Source organism: Brassica napus, chromosome C7 (assembly GCF_020379485.1).
Source record: "Brassica napus cultivar Da-Ae chromosome C7, Da-Ae, whole genome shotgun sequence".
NCBI lineage: Eukaryota > Viridiplantae > Streptophyta > Magnoliopsida > Brassicales > Brassicaceae > Brassica > Brassica napus.
The window spans coordinates 27386557-27403188 of NC_063450.1; the positions used below are offsets into that span (position 1 = coordinate 27386557).

Here is a 16632-nt window from a genome sequence, read left to right on the forward strand (position 1 = left end):
TTTGTAAGATATTATCCTGTAAAGAACAAAGTTTTGACCTGTCAATCCAACAAGGTATCTGATAAGTGATAACAAAGTCAGGAGGATCAGATGATCTTCGTACCAAAAACTTCTTTTATTTTGATGACCAGTAACCAGTATAAAGTAAATAAGCATCATATTGTTCATAAAACAAGAATCATGTAAAAGTTCAATATGAAAACTCACTGGTTATATATTTACAAGGACATCTACTTGTATAAACGATGTGGACACAATAATAAGCATCATATTTTTTTCATAAACACATGAATCATGTTTTTTTTTTTTTTGAAACACAACTTTCATTTAGACCTTCAAACGTTAGGTGAGGGAATTAACTCCTCATTTTAATACATAGCTTTGTTTTGCAAGTTCATCTGCAACTACATTTTGCAGTCTTGAAATCCAAACAAAGGAGATAAGTTGAAATTCAGCTGCTAGAGCTAGAATATCTGAAACGATTCCGTAGAGTTCCGGGACGGGTGCCTTGTTGTTGATGTACGTGATCAGCTGCTTGGAGTCAGCTTCGCACCTGATCTTCCGCAGTCCCATTTCCTTGCACTTCCTAATAGCTTCAGGCATAGCAATGCCCTCGGCCATCAACGGTGAGGAAACATGTGGTTCAACTCTAGAGAAAAGCATGGGGCTGTTACCTCTGATAATGGTCCATCTTAGCCCTGCGTGAGTTGAATTTTCTCTCCATGAAGCATCGGATCTCACAATAGAGGAGGAGATATCTTGCGTAGAACGATTTATAGGAGGTACAGAGGTGCTTCTCTGTTTTTGAGGCTTTGGTAATTGTCCATTCTGCCATTCTCTTGCTGCAGATAAAGCTGCTGAGAGCACTTCCGTCGGAGAATTGGTGAAAGCGTTGAACACCAGCTTATTACGGCTTGTCCACAGGAACCATAGTATCCACGCTGCTAAGCTAGTGGCAGAGACACCACTCGGTGGTAGGCATGAAAGAGGTCTGACTAATTCCCAATGATCCATAAAATCTACCCTTCCGCTAAAATCCATATCATTTGTGAAGGGAGCTAGAGTCCATACGTCTCTAGCAAAACGTCATTGGAAAAACAGATGAAGGATAGATTCAGGGGCTCCACACCTTTTACAGTTGGGTTCGATGTCTATGTGTCTGTCCTGTAATCTCTCACTCGTTGGGAGTGCACCTTTTAGAGCCTTCCAGACTAACATCCTCACTTTTGGCGCTGTAGGAACATTCCAAACAGCCTGATACCAGTTGATATTTCTACCATCAGCTTGTGGCTCTTCAGTCATCGTCATAGCAAACTCATACCCTGACTTCGTTGTATATTCCCCACTCTCCGTTCCCATTCAGAAGACTTTATCCGGAGCCCCGGACGTACTTGGCTTAATTCTCCGAATATGTGCTTCATGGGCAGGGCAGAGTGCTCTGATCTTGTCTACATCCCAGCTAGTAGACTCTGGTGTCAGGAGCTGTGAGACTCGCACTTGTTGGTCTCCATCGGGTACCGGTCCCATAAGTCCTTCTTGGTACTTCAGATTCAGCCAAGGTTCATTCCATATCTCGATTGAATTTCCATCTCCCACTAGCCATCCCACATTTTTGCTCAAAAGGTCACGCCCGATCAGGACACTTTTCCATCCATGGGAGCTTGAGTTTGATTTCTGGCAGAGTAATAGATCGCCATTAGGGCAGTATACAAAAACACATGAATCATGTAAAAGTTCAATTTTAAAACTCATTGGTTTTATATCTTTACAAGGACATCTACTTGTTTAACGATCAGCATTTACGCTGCGGTTTGTGTGATCTCGTGGATCTTTGTTTACATGAAAGTCCCGGAGACTAGAGGTATGCCTTTGGAGGTTATCACATTCTACTTTGCCTTTGGAGCTCAAGCTCAAGCTTCTAACTTCTTCTCCTTCCAAGGATATATATAATCTCTCTGTACCTGAAAGATTTTCTTCATCTCCTGAGCTTACCTCTATTTGGTTTCTCTTTTTTATTCCTTTGTTTTGTTATCTAAATTAATCAAATAATTACTCAGTTTTTCTCTCTTGCTTCGGCATATTTTAGATTCAAGCTCTTTATCTCTCCATGGAAAAACAAATGGGATCCCAAAACAAATACACAAACATAGATTTAGGGTAATATCTCCAGTTTCTTGGGACGCAAGTTTGATTCTCAAGGCTTTTATATTTACAAAACTTAGGGCTAACTTTTTTACTTAGGTTGTGTTTGCTTCATGCTCAGCTCGAATCCTGAAAGGAACTCCTTGCTTTTGGTACACATTGTTCTGAGCCAGCTCTTGATCAATATCGCTAACCGTAGTTTCAAATGGATGATTGGCTAGGATTCATCCGACTGTATCACTACCAGGATCAATATCAGGCGGTATTAAGTCTCATTCTCTGAGGAAAACCGTTGGTTCTCTTCCATTGGTAAGCTCTAGACATTCTTCTCTGATGAACCATTTGTTCCTTCTCTGTAAGTGTGACCGGAGCTAGCCGATAAACTTTTCCGCACATCTCAACCGTAGAGCTTCTTTTACCAACTTAAACAAAATGGTTGTTGAATGGGTCTTCGTGTTTAAAGAGCCTTTTAGATGATAAAGAAAATGAAAAAAAAACATCATGAGAGTTTAAACCAGAAGCAAAGCACATTCATCTAATTAAAATTTTGGTACTTTTAGACTGACAGTTAAAAACAAAATGAAAGAGTGTTGGATAGTTTCATACATACCTCTTCCCTCACCAGATCTCAGCGGACCTTCTGTCACAACCTACCTAATATATATATTGATTATATATGCAAACCATGGGGATCCATGGCGCAATGGTAGCGCGTCTGACTCCAGATCAGAAGGTTGCGTGTTCGATGTACGTCGGGTTCAAAATCCCGAATGTATTCTGCAATCCCTAAATTTTTTATTTTTGTGGCCACTTGGTCGCGAGGTTGGGTCGTTAAAACTTAAAAGAATCCAAGAAAGAAGACCCAAATATTTATTCCTCAGTCAAAAAACCAAATGCTCTGACGCAAAACCAATTTCCACTGATGCTTTTTCTTCACACCACTATCAATATTCGCAGAACTTTTTATAATCATTCATAAGCGATCAATTAAACTGTATATATAAGGCGAAATCATCGGACCACACACTAGTAATGAAACTTTCTAGTTGTGCAAAAAGGTCGACGCTCAGTACAAACTGCAGAGTTTGATGGATTCCTTGCTATTTTAGATTTTATATCTATTTTATATGCATTTATGTTTATGTTTATATACACACACATGTAAACACTGGATATAAAATTCAAACCTTTGCATATAAATCACTTCGAAATCAAATTTAGACACTTTACATGTTATTTTATATATGTAGCAAATGTAGAGGCCTAAATTTATATAAGCAAGCACATTGGTGTAAGAATATTAGCTAGACATGAAATACTGTTTTATCTCATTTTTCTCTTTTTTGTAAAAGAAATACTTTTATATATTCTTTAGCAAAGATTTATTCAACGACACCCATTTTAAAAAGCTGTATTATATTCAGCAATGCACATTATGGCGCATAACATATATGTGGGAATCTCCAGTCTCATTGGTAAACTTTACATCTCATCATTCTAGTATGCGAATTTATAGTCCATCAACAAAACATAAAGCATCTCCTCTCCACTTTATGTTCTACGTACTTCTCTTTGAAGGTCATGAGATCATTTATTTTTGTTGCGACTCTTGGTCCCGTCGGGGCAGTTCAAAGCTTCAAAAATATGATAAACACGTTCATGGCATATCTAATACATGCATCAGTTATACTTTGTACGTAATCTTATCGTTAGTCATAATGATAACAGTGTAATTTTAAAACCCTTCAAAAATGACCTTATCACGTTATCAACAATATATTTTTTTATTGAGAATGATTTTTATGTTTTGTGATAAAGTATGATTTCAGAAAATTTGAATATTCGCATGCAATAATTTTTTTTATCTCACAGTCCACTAAATTGAACTTTAGATTAATGGTCATAAGTTTTTGTTGAACATCAGGTTAATGGTCATAAGTTTTTGTTGAATATCAGGTTAATGGTCATAATTTTCTGTCGAATTAAAATATAAATATGTATATAATATGATTAGTAGCACTAAGCACAAATACGCACTTTCCGAGTGGACATATTGCTTGTGATTTGTATGGTGGACCAGCCGTCGTAATTAACTTCAATGGCTCCCCTGATAAACGAATAATAATCATTCTAAATATATAACCATTGTTGTCCCAAAAAAAAAAAAAATATATATATATATATATAACCCATTAATACACACAAAATTAAACTAAACCATCAAATTTTAAATATGTACAATTACTTTCTTTCAACATTGACCTAAAACTCTAACACATATTAAGTTACAAACAGAAAAAGAAACTCTTAACACATATTATACAGGATACGGCAATCTATTTGTTAGGTCGAAACTCAAAAAGGTTGAAGAGAACACCAAAATAATTTCTTGCAGTCATCTTGACTCTTTCAGTTATATACTAAACTAATACCAATATCTCCAATTGATATATATTCCAACAGTCATTTTGACTCACGTTTTTCATTACAAAATTCACTACAGTATACTATTAATTTTCTTATAAACTTTATTTGATTAAGAGCATCTCCAAAAACAAAACCTATTTTGAAGTTTCCAAAACTCTATATTTGAAGTTTAAACGTGTTATTCTCCAAAAGTAAAACTTCAAACTCAACTTCAAAACTATTTGTATTTTATAATATGGTCCTTATATTTGTCATAACTAATTTGAATTCATAAAAAATTTGTAAATAACTAGGACATATATAAACATATTATAACAATATTGATTAATAAAATATTCTATTAAAATATAAAAATTTAAATAAAAATAACTTAATTAATATTAAACTTCAAACAAAATACCATATTATTCCATAAAATGATTTTCGTAATGGATAAATGATCTATTAGTACGTGCATTTCGAAGTAAAAATGGCTCTCCTCATTTTTACTTTGTAGATTACGTGCTAAACGTTTTTGAAATCGGATGATATTGATACTTGTATATACATTAGATCGGAATAAAAAAAGTAAAAGAGAAACATAAAATATTGCTAAAAACTAATTTATTTTCGATAATATTAATACTCGTGAATATATTCGATATGAACAAGAAAGAATTGTATAAAAAGATATCAAAAATAACAACAACAACCATCTTCAGTTACACAAAAAATTTGGACAATATTTGAAAATTTTGAAGGTTCCAGATCAAACTTACCTGACTATTAGTGTAATTGTAATATTTAAATTTGTGTAATAGTTATATCTTCATGTAATTTTAATTTTTTTTTTAAATTTTATTTTGTATATTATTGTTGTCTAAATCTAGTTTAAAATATTTTAAATCTTATTTTAAAGTTTTATATAATTTTATATGTAAAATTTAAAATATTTATGAGATATCATTCTTTTAAGGATTAAAACAATAAACGAGAAAATATTTTATGAATCATAAAAGTGATGTGTGATTGTAGAGACCAAAATGCAAATAAAAAAATGAATTGAATAGTGAAACTTTAAATATATAATTTCACTACTCAAATCTTTAAATTTGAACTTCCCTTCTAAAAAGCAAAAAACTTTATATTTGAAGTTATAGAGTATATTTGAAGTTATAGAGTGTCTTTTGGAGATGATATAAGTGGATCACCGTCTCGTGATCCTAAATTCTATAACCCCTAAATTCTATAACCCGGTAACCCCTAAAAGTAGTCGAAGAAACACAATATTTATTTATTTTTGCTTTATAAATAAAATAACATGGAAAGGAAACTCAGCCTATAATATTGAAATATTTCGGATGCTAAAAAAAAAAAAATATATATATATTATATTTCGGATGCTTCTCTAATGCTTAACTAGAAAATAACAGAGAGAAAAACATTTCATAAAACATTTACAAATTATAATTAACATGTACATTAAGAGAATAAAAACATTGTCCTCTAAAAACAATCTGCTTTAAACCTATAGAGACATCTAAACTACGGAAATAAAACGAAATAAATAAAATCAAGGCAAGAAGGAATTGGGATCATCTTCGCCTTGCTTGATTCGGATCTCAATTTCGGGTTCGGGTCCGGAGCTAGAGCTACCGGGCAAACCCCCACACTTATGACACCTGGCAACCACCAAGATCTGACGGCAAGAAGGGCAAGACGAATGAGACCCGAGCCACGTGTCAATGCATAACACGTGGAATCCATGACCACACTGTGGTAAAATCCTGAGCTCGTCGCCGTTGGAGAACTCCGTCAGACAGATCGCGCACTCGGTGAACTTCTCCGACGACGGTGACTCCGGCGAGAAAGTCAGCTTCGGTAGAGATTGGAGTACTTTATTCTTCAGTCCTTTGTTCGCCGCTGCTACCGGCGGTGGAGGAGATTGACCAGAACCGCCTTGAGAGCCGGCGTGGGTTCGGTTACCGGCGGCGAGGCGACGGAGCCAAACGCATCGAGAAACGGCGATTAGACCGAGAAAACAAATCATGGCGCAGAGGAGAGCAGCGAGGATGATCACGAGATCGGAAGTCACAGCGGCGGTGGAGGGATCCGGCACAGGCGACGGAGTGTTAGATTCACCGAGAAGACGGAAGAGAAGGCGAGCCATTTCGAGCGAAGGAGAAGAGTTATGGGTTCGTTTGAAAATATTTAGAGAAAGGAAGGACTTTGATTTGAGTCTGAGGCAGGCGAAGAGGATTAGAGCTTTATAGAGCGGCGACTTCTCCTGGTCTTATGTAGCTGCCGGTTAAGGTTCTTTTGGTCATTCCCAGTTTTTAAAATAATTATTATTCTTTTGTAGTTGATAGTTACACTCCAAGACTCGTTAAAAAGTTAATACTCCATCGGTTTCGTAAAACGATAGTTGATGTTATTTTTTAGTGCACAAAAATTAAAAAATTCATTTTTTTCTAAAAATTAGTTTAAAACATATAATTTAAAAATTATCCAACCAATTATAGAAATAACTATAATATCTAATTGGTTACGCAATTTTCAATAAAATTAAAAATAACATAAAAATATCAAAACATTATCTATTTTGAAATAACAAAAATCTTCTAAAACATCATATATTATGAAACGGAAAAAATACTATTTATTTATTTATTTTAGCAATTGTCTTTAGCGGTGGCTTAGAGGTTTTTTTTTAAAAGAAGGCTCACAGGTAAAATAAAGAATAGTTTAAAGACTAAATTTTATATAGAAGTTTAAGAACATCAAAAAATTTCAATATAATAGTTTCTGAGCAAATTTTAATACATTTATGTTTTACACAACCAACTAACTACATAAAGCCGAACGTGAATGTTTTTTCATAATCTGGAAAACAAGTTTAGATTAATAGTTTTGCAGAATGGGAAAACAAATATTATGACACAAGTATATCATCTTTAGATCATTTACTCAGTCTATGAAAAAAATTGCTATACATATTAGTATGTAAGAGATTGTATGACTAGTGGTGTGAGTGTGGCGATGTTTATTGTAACAAATGTAGGAGTGTATTTTTCTGTTGTTGGACAATTGGAACAATAACCGAAGTGTTATGATAATGATTATCTATTTAGAAGATAATGTTTATCATGTTGTCTTTTTGTTATATGTCGGTAAAACTAACCGACTTACCATTGCTATAAATAGGGCTGGACAAATAAATCGAATCCGAAAATCCGAACCGAACCTGATCCGATAAAAATGAATCCGAATCGATCTGAACCCGACATAAATACCGAATGGATCCTGTTTTTTGGTATTTTGGGTTATGGGTATTATCCGAACCGAACCCGGACCTAAATGGATATCCGATAGAACCCGAAACATTTAAAATCACAAAAAGAATTTCTATCAAATATGATCTTAATTCTTAATATGTATCCAAAATACTTTAAGATATTATTGAACTTCTAAAATAATTATCTGTTACACGAAGGTTGATGGTGGAATGTGGCGGTTGAAGCCTGAAGTTTTTAGATTTTGGTTTTGTTTTCATTGAATAATGTTTTTCATTTAATGAGAACTTAGTTTTTGTTTTATGATTTCATTTATCTGGTTTTCTTTCTATCACTAACTATTTTTATCTTTCGCTTGATTTTGAATGATCATGTTTGATTTTTTTTTTATTTTTGAATCAGTTTTACTTATGTTTTGGCTATTAAAATATGTACAAATCATGTATTTTAAATCCGAAGAACCGATTTCATTCATGTTTTAATTACAAAATATTTACAAATCAGGTATTTTTAAACCGAAGAACCGATTGGGACCCGAACCCGAAAGTACAATGGGCTATACCAGTTTTTTGAAGATTTACTAACCCCGACCCGAATCCGATAGAACCCGAACCGGTCCCGAACCGAACTTTTATATAACCCGAATGAAGTTGATTTTGATAAACCCGAAAAACCAAAATCCGAATGGATAAAACCAAAACCCGATTGAGACCCCAAATGCCCACGCCTAGCTATAAATATAGCTTCTCATGCATTTTGTAAGGACTACGTAGAAATCAATAACAAGATCATAAGTTTTATATCTCACCTTTCTCTCCCATACAACAATAACAAAACAACATATAATATTTTTATCTCTCTCTCGTTGAATCCTTTTTCTCCAAACATAAAATATATAATATATAAATACAGATTTATATATCCCTCACTATTACATGTGAGTTAATAGTTTACAATACGTTACAGGCACGAGACTCTGACTAACTGAGGCTTATCAATCTAAAAGTTCTTAAGCCGAGTTAATGTTTAAATTTATGTATTCTAATATATTTAATTTATTTAAATTTTATTATTATTTTAGAGTGAGAGGCTGGACCTTCTCCATTTATTTTTCGGGATGATAGGCGCTGCCTTTCCCGACTGATCGTTATGGTAGGCTATGCCTTTACGATCAGAAAAACACGTGGTAGTCTTTGCCTCTGTGAATAAAAGTAAAAGTCAAAATGGTAGACCATGTCTCCTCGGACTTTGAAAAATGATCAATATGGTAGTCTACGACTCCTCAGATCATGTGGTAGGCTGAGTCCCCCGATTTTATTTATGCTATTTAAAGTTCTGCAATTTAAATTTTTGCAATTTAAATTTATGCAATTTAAGTTTATTCTTTTATTTTATGCCTTTAATTTTTGCATTTAAATTACGCATTTAAATCCATGTCTTTACTATATTTATAATATTATTCTATGAATACAGTTATCATGTCGAATTTGACAAAGCTCGAAATTAATGCCCTGGATATTACGGGAAATAATTATATGACTTGGGCAGTGGGTGCAAAAATGCACCTGAGAGAAAACGGGCTTTTGGAAACCATCAATAGTTCGAAAACAGTGTCGGATGAGAAAAAGGCTAAAGCCATGATATTTTTACGACACCACATCCATGATGGTTTAAAGGATGAATATATTACAGGATCCTTGTGACCTCTGAAAATCTTTAAAAGAGATGTTCGATCACCAGAAATATGTGATCTTACCGAAAGCTAAACACGAGTGGATCCATCTCCGGTTCCAGGATTACAAAAGTGTTAGTGAGTTTAATTCCGCGATGTTCGGAATTACTTCGAGGATGATGTTATGTGGAGAGAAAATAAGTGATTATGATATGATCGAGAAAACTCTCTCCACGTTCCATCCTGAAAATGTATACCTGCAGCAACAATACCGGGTGAATGGATATACCCGTTACTCGGAGTTGATGCAAGTCCTCCTTGTAGCGGAGCAGAATAATCAACTCGTGACATTAAACCATCAAGCTCGTCCCACTGGATCTGCTCCATTCCCTAAAGCGAATGTTGCATCATCCAGTTATGATAATAGAAGAGGACGAGGTCGTGGACGTGGTGGAAACCGTTATCATGGTCGTGGAAGAGGACGAGGAAGAAAATTCTGTCCCTATGATGAAAGAAATAATAAAGACTTCCAAGAAAATGAAAGGAATGAAAAAGGCCAGGATGATAAAAGGCAAACAAGAAAGGTTTGCTACAGATGCGGCATGAAAGGTCATTGGGTACGTAACTGTCGTACGCCAAAAGATTTAGCCGATCTGTATAGAGAATCCCAAAAGGGAAAAGGAAAAGGAAGAGGTGAAACAAACTTCATCTCTGATGAACCTGAGCCATCCTTTCATGGTTTAAACGATGATACTCATCTCGATGTATCAGATTTTCTGGTTGAGCCAGAGAGTATCGATGAGTTATGTAGATCGATGTGATATAAGTAGACTGTATTATAGTATCTATATCTTTTGTCGTAAGATATATGTTATGTTTCATGTTTACTGTTTAATAATATATGTTTTATATTCAGAAAATGCCAAACTTTGAGACTATGGATGGAGATTTCTGTTCGGCAGATAGTGCGTCAACGCACACGATAATTAAAGATAAGAAATATTTCTCCAGTCTCAAAATTAGAGATTACGCTGGAAGCGTAAGTACAATATCTGGTAATGCAAAGATTATTATGGACTCTGGAAGAGCGAAATTTTCAATGCCAGGGAGAATAATATTTGAAATAAGTGATGCATTGTATTCCCCCCGAGTCTCATAGAAACTTATTAAGTTTTAAGGATATCCGAAGAAATGAATATCATATTGAGACTATGAGTAAAGTTGGCACTGAATTTCTTTGCATTAAGTCCGAGAGGAAACATATATTGGAAGAGTTAAGAATGTTATCCTCTGGACTATATTGTACGAAAATAACCATGACTGAGTCCTATGCCGTGGTAAACATGAAGTTTACTGATACATTTAAAATATGGCATGAGAGGCTAGGACATCCTGGTTCAGTCATGATAAGAAAGATAGTGCAAAATTCGAATGGCCATCCGTTGAAAAACGGAAAATTTTTGCAAACGGGCGAATTTACATGCAATGCCTTTTCTCAAGGGAAACTTATAACTCGGCCATCACCAGCAAAAGTAGGCAATGAATCACCAATGTTTTTAGAAAGGATACATGGTGATATATGTGGGCCGATCCACCCACCGTGCGTGCCGTTTAAGTATTTCATGGTATTGATTGACGCATCTAGTAGATGGTCAAGTGTGTCTCTTGTGACGACACGAAATACGGCTTTCGCAAAGTTCATTGCCCAGATAATAAAGCTGAGAACGCAGTTCTCAGAGTATGCCATTAAAAAAGTAAGGCTTGATAATGCTGGTGAATTTACATCGCAAGCCTTTGATGATTATTGTATGTCAATGGGGATTGATGTGGAGCATCCACTTCCCCATGTGCATACACAAAATGGCATGGCCGAGTCATTGATAAAACGGTTGTAGTTGATTGCAAGACCGTTAGTCTTGAGAACGAAGCTCCCAATTTCTATATGGGGTCATGCTATATTGCATGCAGCTGCACTGGTTCGGCTAAGACCGAGTGCATATCATAAGTACTCCCCATTACAATTGGCATCTGGGCAAGAGCCAGATGTATCCCATCTCCGTGTCTTTGGGTGTGCGGTCTATGTTCCGATAGCACCGCCACAAAGAACAAAAATGGGCCCACAAAGGAGATTGGGAATATATGTGGGTTATACGTCACCAAGTATAATAAGATATCTGGAACCAGTAACTGGTGATATGTTTACGGCACGATTTGCCCATTGCCATTTTAATGAGGATGAATTTCCAGCGTTAGGGGGAGGAATTAATAGAATTCCTAAAGAGATTACTTGGTGTACACCGTCATTGTTACACCTTGATCCCCCTATGAATCAAAGAGAGCTGGAAGTTCAGAAAATTGTGCATTTGCATAATTTGGCAAACCAGTTACCAGATGCGTTCACAGATACGAGAAGGGTGACGAAATCATGTATACCCGCTGAAAATGTTACATCCAGAGTTGATGTTCCTAAAGAACAAACTGATGGAAACAAAATGAATTAACCTAGGATTCAGTTAAAGAGGGGGAGGCCAGCAGGTTCTAAAGATAAAAATCCCCGAAAGAAAAAGAAATTGGATGAACAAAGTAAGGTTCCAGAAGAACCTGATACTGAAAAATGTCTGAAAGAAGGCATAGATAAAGATGATCCAGATGACGAAAAGGAAGAAAAGTATGAGATTTCTATCAACTACGCCCGAGATGAAAAGTTATGGATGAGAAATAATATAAAAGATGTTGATAGAATGTTCTCCTTTTCTGTGTCCAAAGAGATCAATCATGAAATAGATGATCCCGATCCAAGGTCCATTTTGGAATGTCAGAAAAGACATGATTGGGAGGAGTGGAAGAAGGCCATTCAAATTGAATTACTCTCCCTGAATAAAAGAAATGTCTTTGGACCTATAGTCATAACGCCTGAGAATATAAATCCTGTTGGGTATAAGTGGGTATTCGTGAGAAAAGTAAATGAGAAAAATGAAGTAACACGATATAAAGCCCGATTAGTTGCCCAAGGTTTTTCTCAAAGACCGGGAATTGATTTTGAGGAAACATGTGGGAACCGAAATTCGCACTGTTGATTTCCGTTTAAATAAGGAAACTAGGAAAACCCTAATTTCCTAGAGGTCCCGGATATCTGCTAATACCACACGCCAGGCAAATTAGAACACGATAATGACAACGAAGAAGTATAAAAATCGTAAGAAGAGAGCAAAGAGAAGTCTTATTCCGAATTTGCGTATGAGCGTTTACAACAAGGTATAAGCCTGGGCTCGGGAGCTATCGGCGAGATTCCTAGTTCTAGCAACCCTAAGACGGCTAACCCTAATTGAGTCGCAGCTCGAAATAACAAAAACGGAAAGCTGCCTAATTGCTCTAACTGCTAAGTTTTCTCTGAAAAAACCCTCTCCTATGCCTCTCGCCTAGGACCCTTTATATACTGGCTCCAAGGTCGGTTCACGCCTTTCCTCTTCTGCGCTTAAGCCGCCATAGCATAAAAATGGAGATATTCCATTTTTTCCGATCTTCGCAATTATCTTCAAAATTTCGTATTTATCCGCGGAAACTTGACATTTATCTTCCCTTGCGGACCAAGCGTAAACCGACATGCGGTTTGCGGCCTGTTGGTTAAGAAATCGTAAGTTGGGCCTCGAGTCATCTCATAGGTCCCTTTGGGCCGTCTTTCGACTCGAAGCGTTTATTACGGCTTCTTTCGATAAAGAATGAACTTTCCGCGGTTTTTTACGGTAGAGTTTGATTGATAACTTAGAAATGGTGGGGAACGTGAGATGGGTTCGCTACGGTATTTGGGAGATAGCATCGAAGGGTAGACGAGAATGCATTAACTGATGTCGTATCGATGTTTCGGAAGAGCTCGGTCGCTACGTAGTGACAGAGCTGAATGGGCGTTTGGTCGCTACGTAGCGACTGAGCTTTGGCTCGAACTCGGTCGCTACGTAGTGACCGAGCGGAGCACGCGTTTGGTCGCTGCGTAACGATCCTTCTCGAGCTCTTGTCCGATGATTCGAGTTTCTTCCGCAAAGGTTTTTCGTAAAGAAGAATCCATTTCGAAAAAATATTTGTCGAAGAATTTTTCTACGTTTTTCTTCTTCGGGGATTTGGACGTTAACTTCGTCGTAACCGTTTTTGACCCCAACAGTTAGCCCCCCAGCACATTGGGAACATGGATTTCTAGCAAGGTCCCAATGCGTGGTATGGCGAGTTTGGACGAGATTGGTATATTTGGGCGAAGTTCGTGTCAAAAAATCCGCAAGTAAATAGTAATTTCTCATGCCTATAAGAAGGGAGGTAACTTCTTCATAACCTTCACACTTACTCATTCTCATAGAGAGGTTTTTCTTGAAAAGTTCTTTCTCTTTCTCTCTGTCAATTCCTCCTTGATTTCAAAGAAAAACACGAGAAGTCGAGTAAGAAGAGGAGTTCGAAGAAAGGGTCTTTGCCCGCAAATGTTTCTGAAGAGCTTCGAGTGCCGAAGATGGAATTCGTTCCTCATTCGGTAGACCCTGCCGAGAACGAGGCATGGTGGGTGGTGTGTTACGGTTCGATCACGCCTCCTATAGAAAAATTGTTCCCGGTCATGAACCATCGCCCGGTGGAGGCAGGTGCGCCGAGTAGGAGCACTAGCGGATTTCTCGAGGTCATGTGGTCGTTCACCATATTTCGGACGCGGTGGAATTCAGGGTTCCTCGTCAAGGAGAGTGCGCTAGTAGTCCCCCGGAGGGCTTCTTTACTTGTTACGAGGCATTTGTAGTGCGTTGCCATTTATGGTTTCCGATCCCCGAGATCATCGTTCGTGTGTTGGGTCGTTTTGGGGTGGCGATAAGCCAACTGAATCCTCTTGGCAGCCAGCACCTCATAGGGATCCTGGTCCTGAGCTACGAGCATGGTATTTCTCTGGCTGTTGATCACTTCGAAGCGCTTCTTCGATTACAGATCATTAGGGAAACGGACACGTACAGGCTGGTTCCTCGGAACTTCATGTCAGTGGTAAAGGGGTTCACTTTTAACTTCAACTCGTGGAGGAAGTTTTTCTTCTTCGTTCGTGTAGACGCAGCGTCCGTTGAGGAGAGTTGTATCCCACTGTTTCGGAGGTTGCCGAATGATCGTCCCTCTATCAACCCTCTTGCTCCGTTTCCTGAGGACATTATTGCGATGAGGGATCTGCTCAGGAATGGTTCTTTTTTCTGGACTTCTTTTACGCCGAATAGAGTTCGTAAGGCGTTGAGGTTTGTGCATCCTGGTTCTGCTTTGGGCAGAGACACAAGGAGTGATTCCGAACCTGAAGACCAAGGTCCCAACGCCGCTCCCACTATTGTGACGGGGCCGAATTCTTCGAAGGGGAAAGATATTGATCTCGGCGACCTGGAGTTTTCGGTGGACGATTGCATGCTTCCAGGATGGGATCCGAACCTTTCTTTCAGCGATGGAAGTGGTACAACTGAGGTCCCTATTCCGGACTTCGACGATCTCTTTGCTGGTCTTCTGTCGGGCTTTGACGCTCCTCAGGCCACGAGCGAGTCAGGGAGGCCAAAAGTTGTTGCGGAAGGATCTCGCATCATTAACGGGGTATAAATTTTAAGAATTCTGACGATCGTTATTATTATTTTTTGCTTATAACGTGTCAATCGGTTTTACAGGGTTTAAACTTGCTTGGATCGGCCATTGAGGCGAGCCATAGAGAGGCCATGATCTATCGCTTTAAAGCGGAGAAGGCGGAAAAGGATCTTGCTCGCATACGAGACGAGATGTTGGCGCGAGACGCTCAACTCGCTCGTGATCATGCCAGGGCTGTTCGCAGGGCGGAACGGAAGGGCAAGAGGGAAATTGTCGAGGTGATGAAGATTCGCGCTTCTCAATTCCTGGTTGAGTACGGGAATCTTAAGGGTGCTTTTAACTCGCTGGGCGACTTCCGTGAGTGTCGCGGCTCCGTCGGGAGCCTTTGGAAGACGCATGAAGATGACTACGTTTTCGAGAGGGAGATGAAGTTAATGAAGGGTGGCATGAAGGATCTTGCTCACACTGAGGCGACCATTCCTCCGATTGACGGGAAGATCCAGGGATTCTGGGATCCCATCCCGGTTTCCCCTGATATCGTAGAAACTACGGCTTATTTTGCCGGTGACGATGAGGAAGTGAACTTTCCCGCGGATGCATTCGGGGCTTCCTTGTCCGGGAGTTTTAACTTTGGCCTGTGAGTGTTTTGACGGGAAGGAGTTTTTCCCTTTATCTAGTATTTAGCGGCCGAGTGTGGCCTTTGTTCATATATGTCTGGCCGAGTGTGGCCTTAAACCCCTACCGCTATGCGGTTTATATAATGGATGTCTGTTTGGGTTACTTTGTTCAGAGTGGGTTTGAAGTGAACATGAGTTGTCGTCTCATATTTATCTTCGTTGAGGCGTTCGATGAGACGTGAGTTTTCGTAAAAATTATTTACGATTTTTCGGGAACGTTGAGTTATGAACGAAGAGACAGGTTTTAGGAATCTCGTATCGTTTAGATATCATGTCTTTGAGATGTTTGAGACCAATGCGATGGGTTTAGGGCAAGACCTAGGTTTACTCTCGGTTTTAAGGTTTGTGCGGTGACTAGCCAGCTATCGGTTTTCCTGTTGCGATTTCTACCTGATTCGTACCGATTTAAAGTCCGCGATAGGTTCTCGGCTTATACGACTTGTATGGTACGAAACAAGCATCTTTCCAGAGACAATTTTTAAGCCAACTGGAAGTGCTAGACCAAAATTTCGGATTTTTTTTTGTAGCGCGCTTTCGTCCTTGTGTTGGACGTTTGAAGATCAAAAGAGTGATCAGGTTGCGTTTGTTTAAGACGGCTGATGTGTTCGTCGGGGCCAATCGACGAACGGAGTGTAAGATTTGTAGTGGTCGCGTTTGGACAATTTGTTCGTATCATCTTGATTTTTAACTTGGCGACGTCTCGCAGTTATTTCGAAGACTATACGTATATTACTGAAGTGAGATTGTTTTGCGATTTTGTCTTAAAAAGAGCGACGAATATTTCATAAAAAATTTTGAAATCTGGATAGAATTCGATTACAATAACGCATCTTTTCCTATGTGAGAGTATACGAGTATACGCACCCACTCC

At 38.0% G+C, this 16632-nt stretch overlaps 2 protein-coding genes across 2 annotated transcripts; one reads left to right on the forward strand and one right to left on the reverse strand.

Moving 5' to 3' along the window:
* Positions 1 to 5975: 5975 nt before the first annotated feature.
* Positions 5976 to 6888, reverse strand: LOC106423373 (RING-H2 finger protein ATL80). Its single transcript, XM_013864152.3, has one exon. The coding sequence runs from the start codon at positions 6716 to 6718 to the stop codon at positions 6122 to 6124; it is 597 nt and encodes a 198-aa protein (XP_013719606.1). The 5' UTR covers positions 6719 to 6888; the 3' UTR covers positions 5976 to 6121.
* A 2678-nt stretch (positions 6889 to 9566) lies between these two features.
* Positions 9567 to 10334, forward strand: LOC106412922. The gene has a single exon (XM_013853791.2). It carries the CDS (start codon positions 9567 to 9569, stop codon positions 10332 to 10334), a length of 768 nt encoding a protein of 255 aa, XP_013709245.2.
* Positions 10335 to 16632: the final 6298 nt, after the last annotated feature.

Bases quoted from the DNA above. Each gene is read 5' to 3' on its own strand.
- LOC106412922 (XM_013853791.2), top strand. From the start codon at position 9,567: ATGTTCGATCACCAGAAATATGTGATCTTACCGAAAGCTAAACACGAG.
- LOC106423373 (XM_013864152.3), bottom strand. From the start codon at position 6,718: ATGGCTCGCCTTCTCTTCCGTCTTCTCGGTGAATCTAACACTCCGTCG.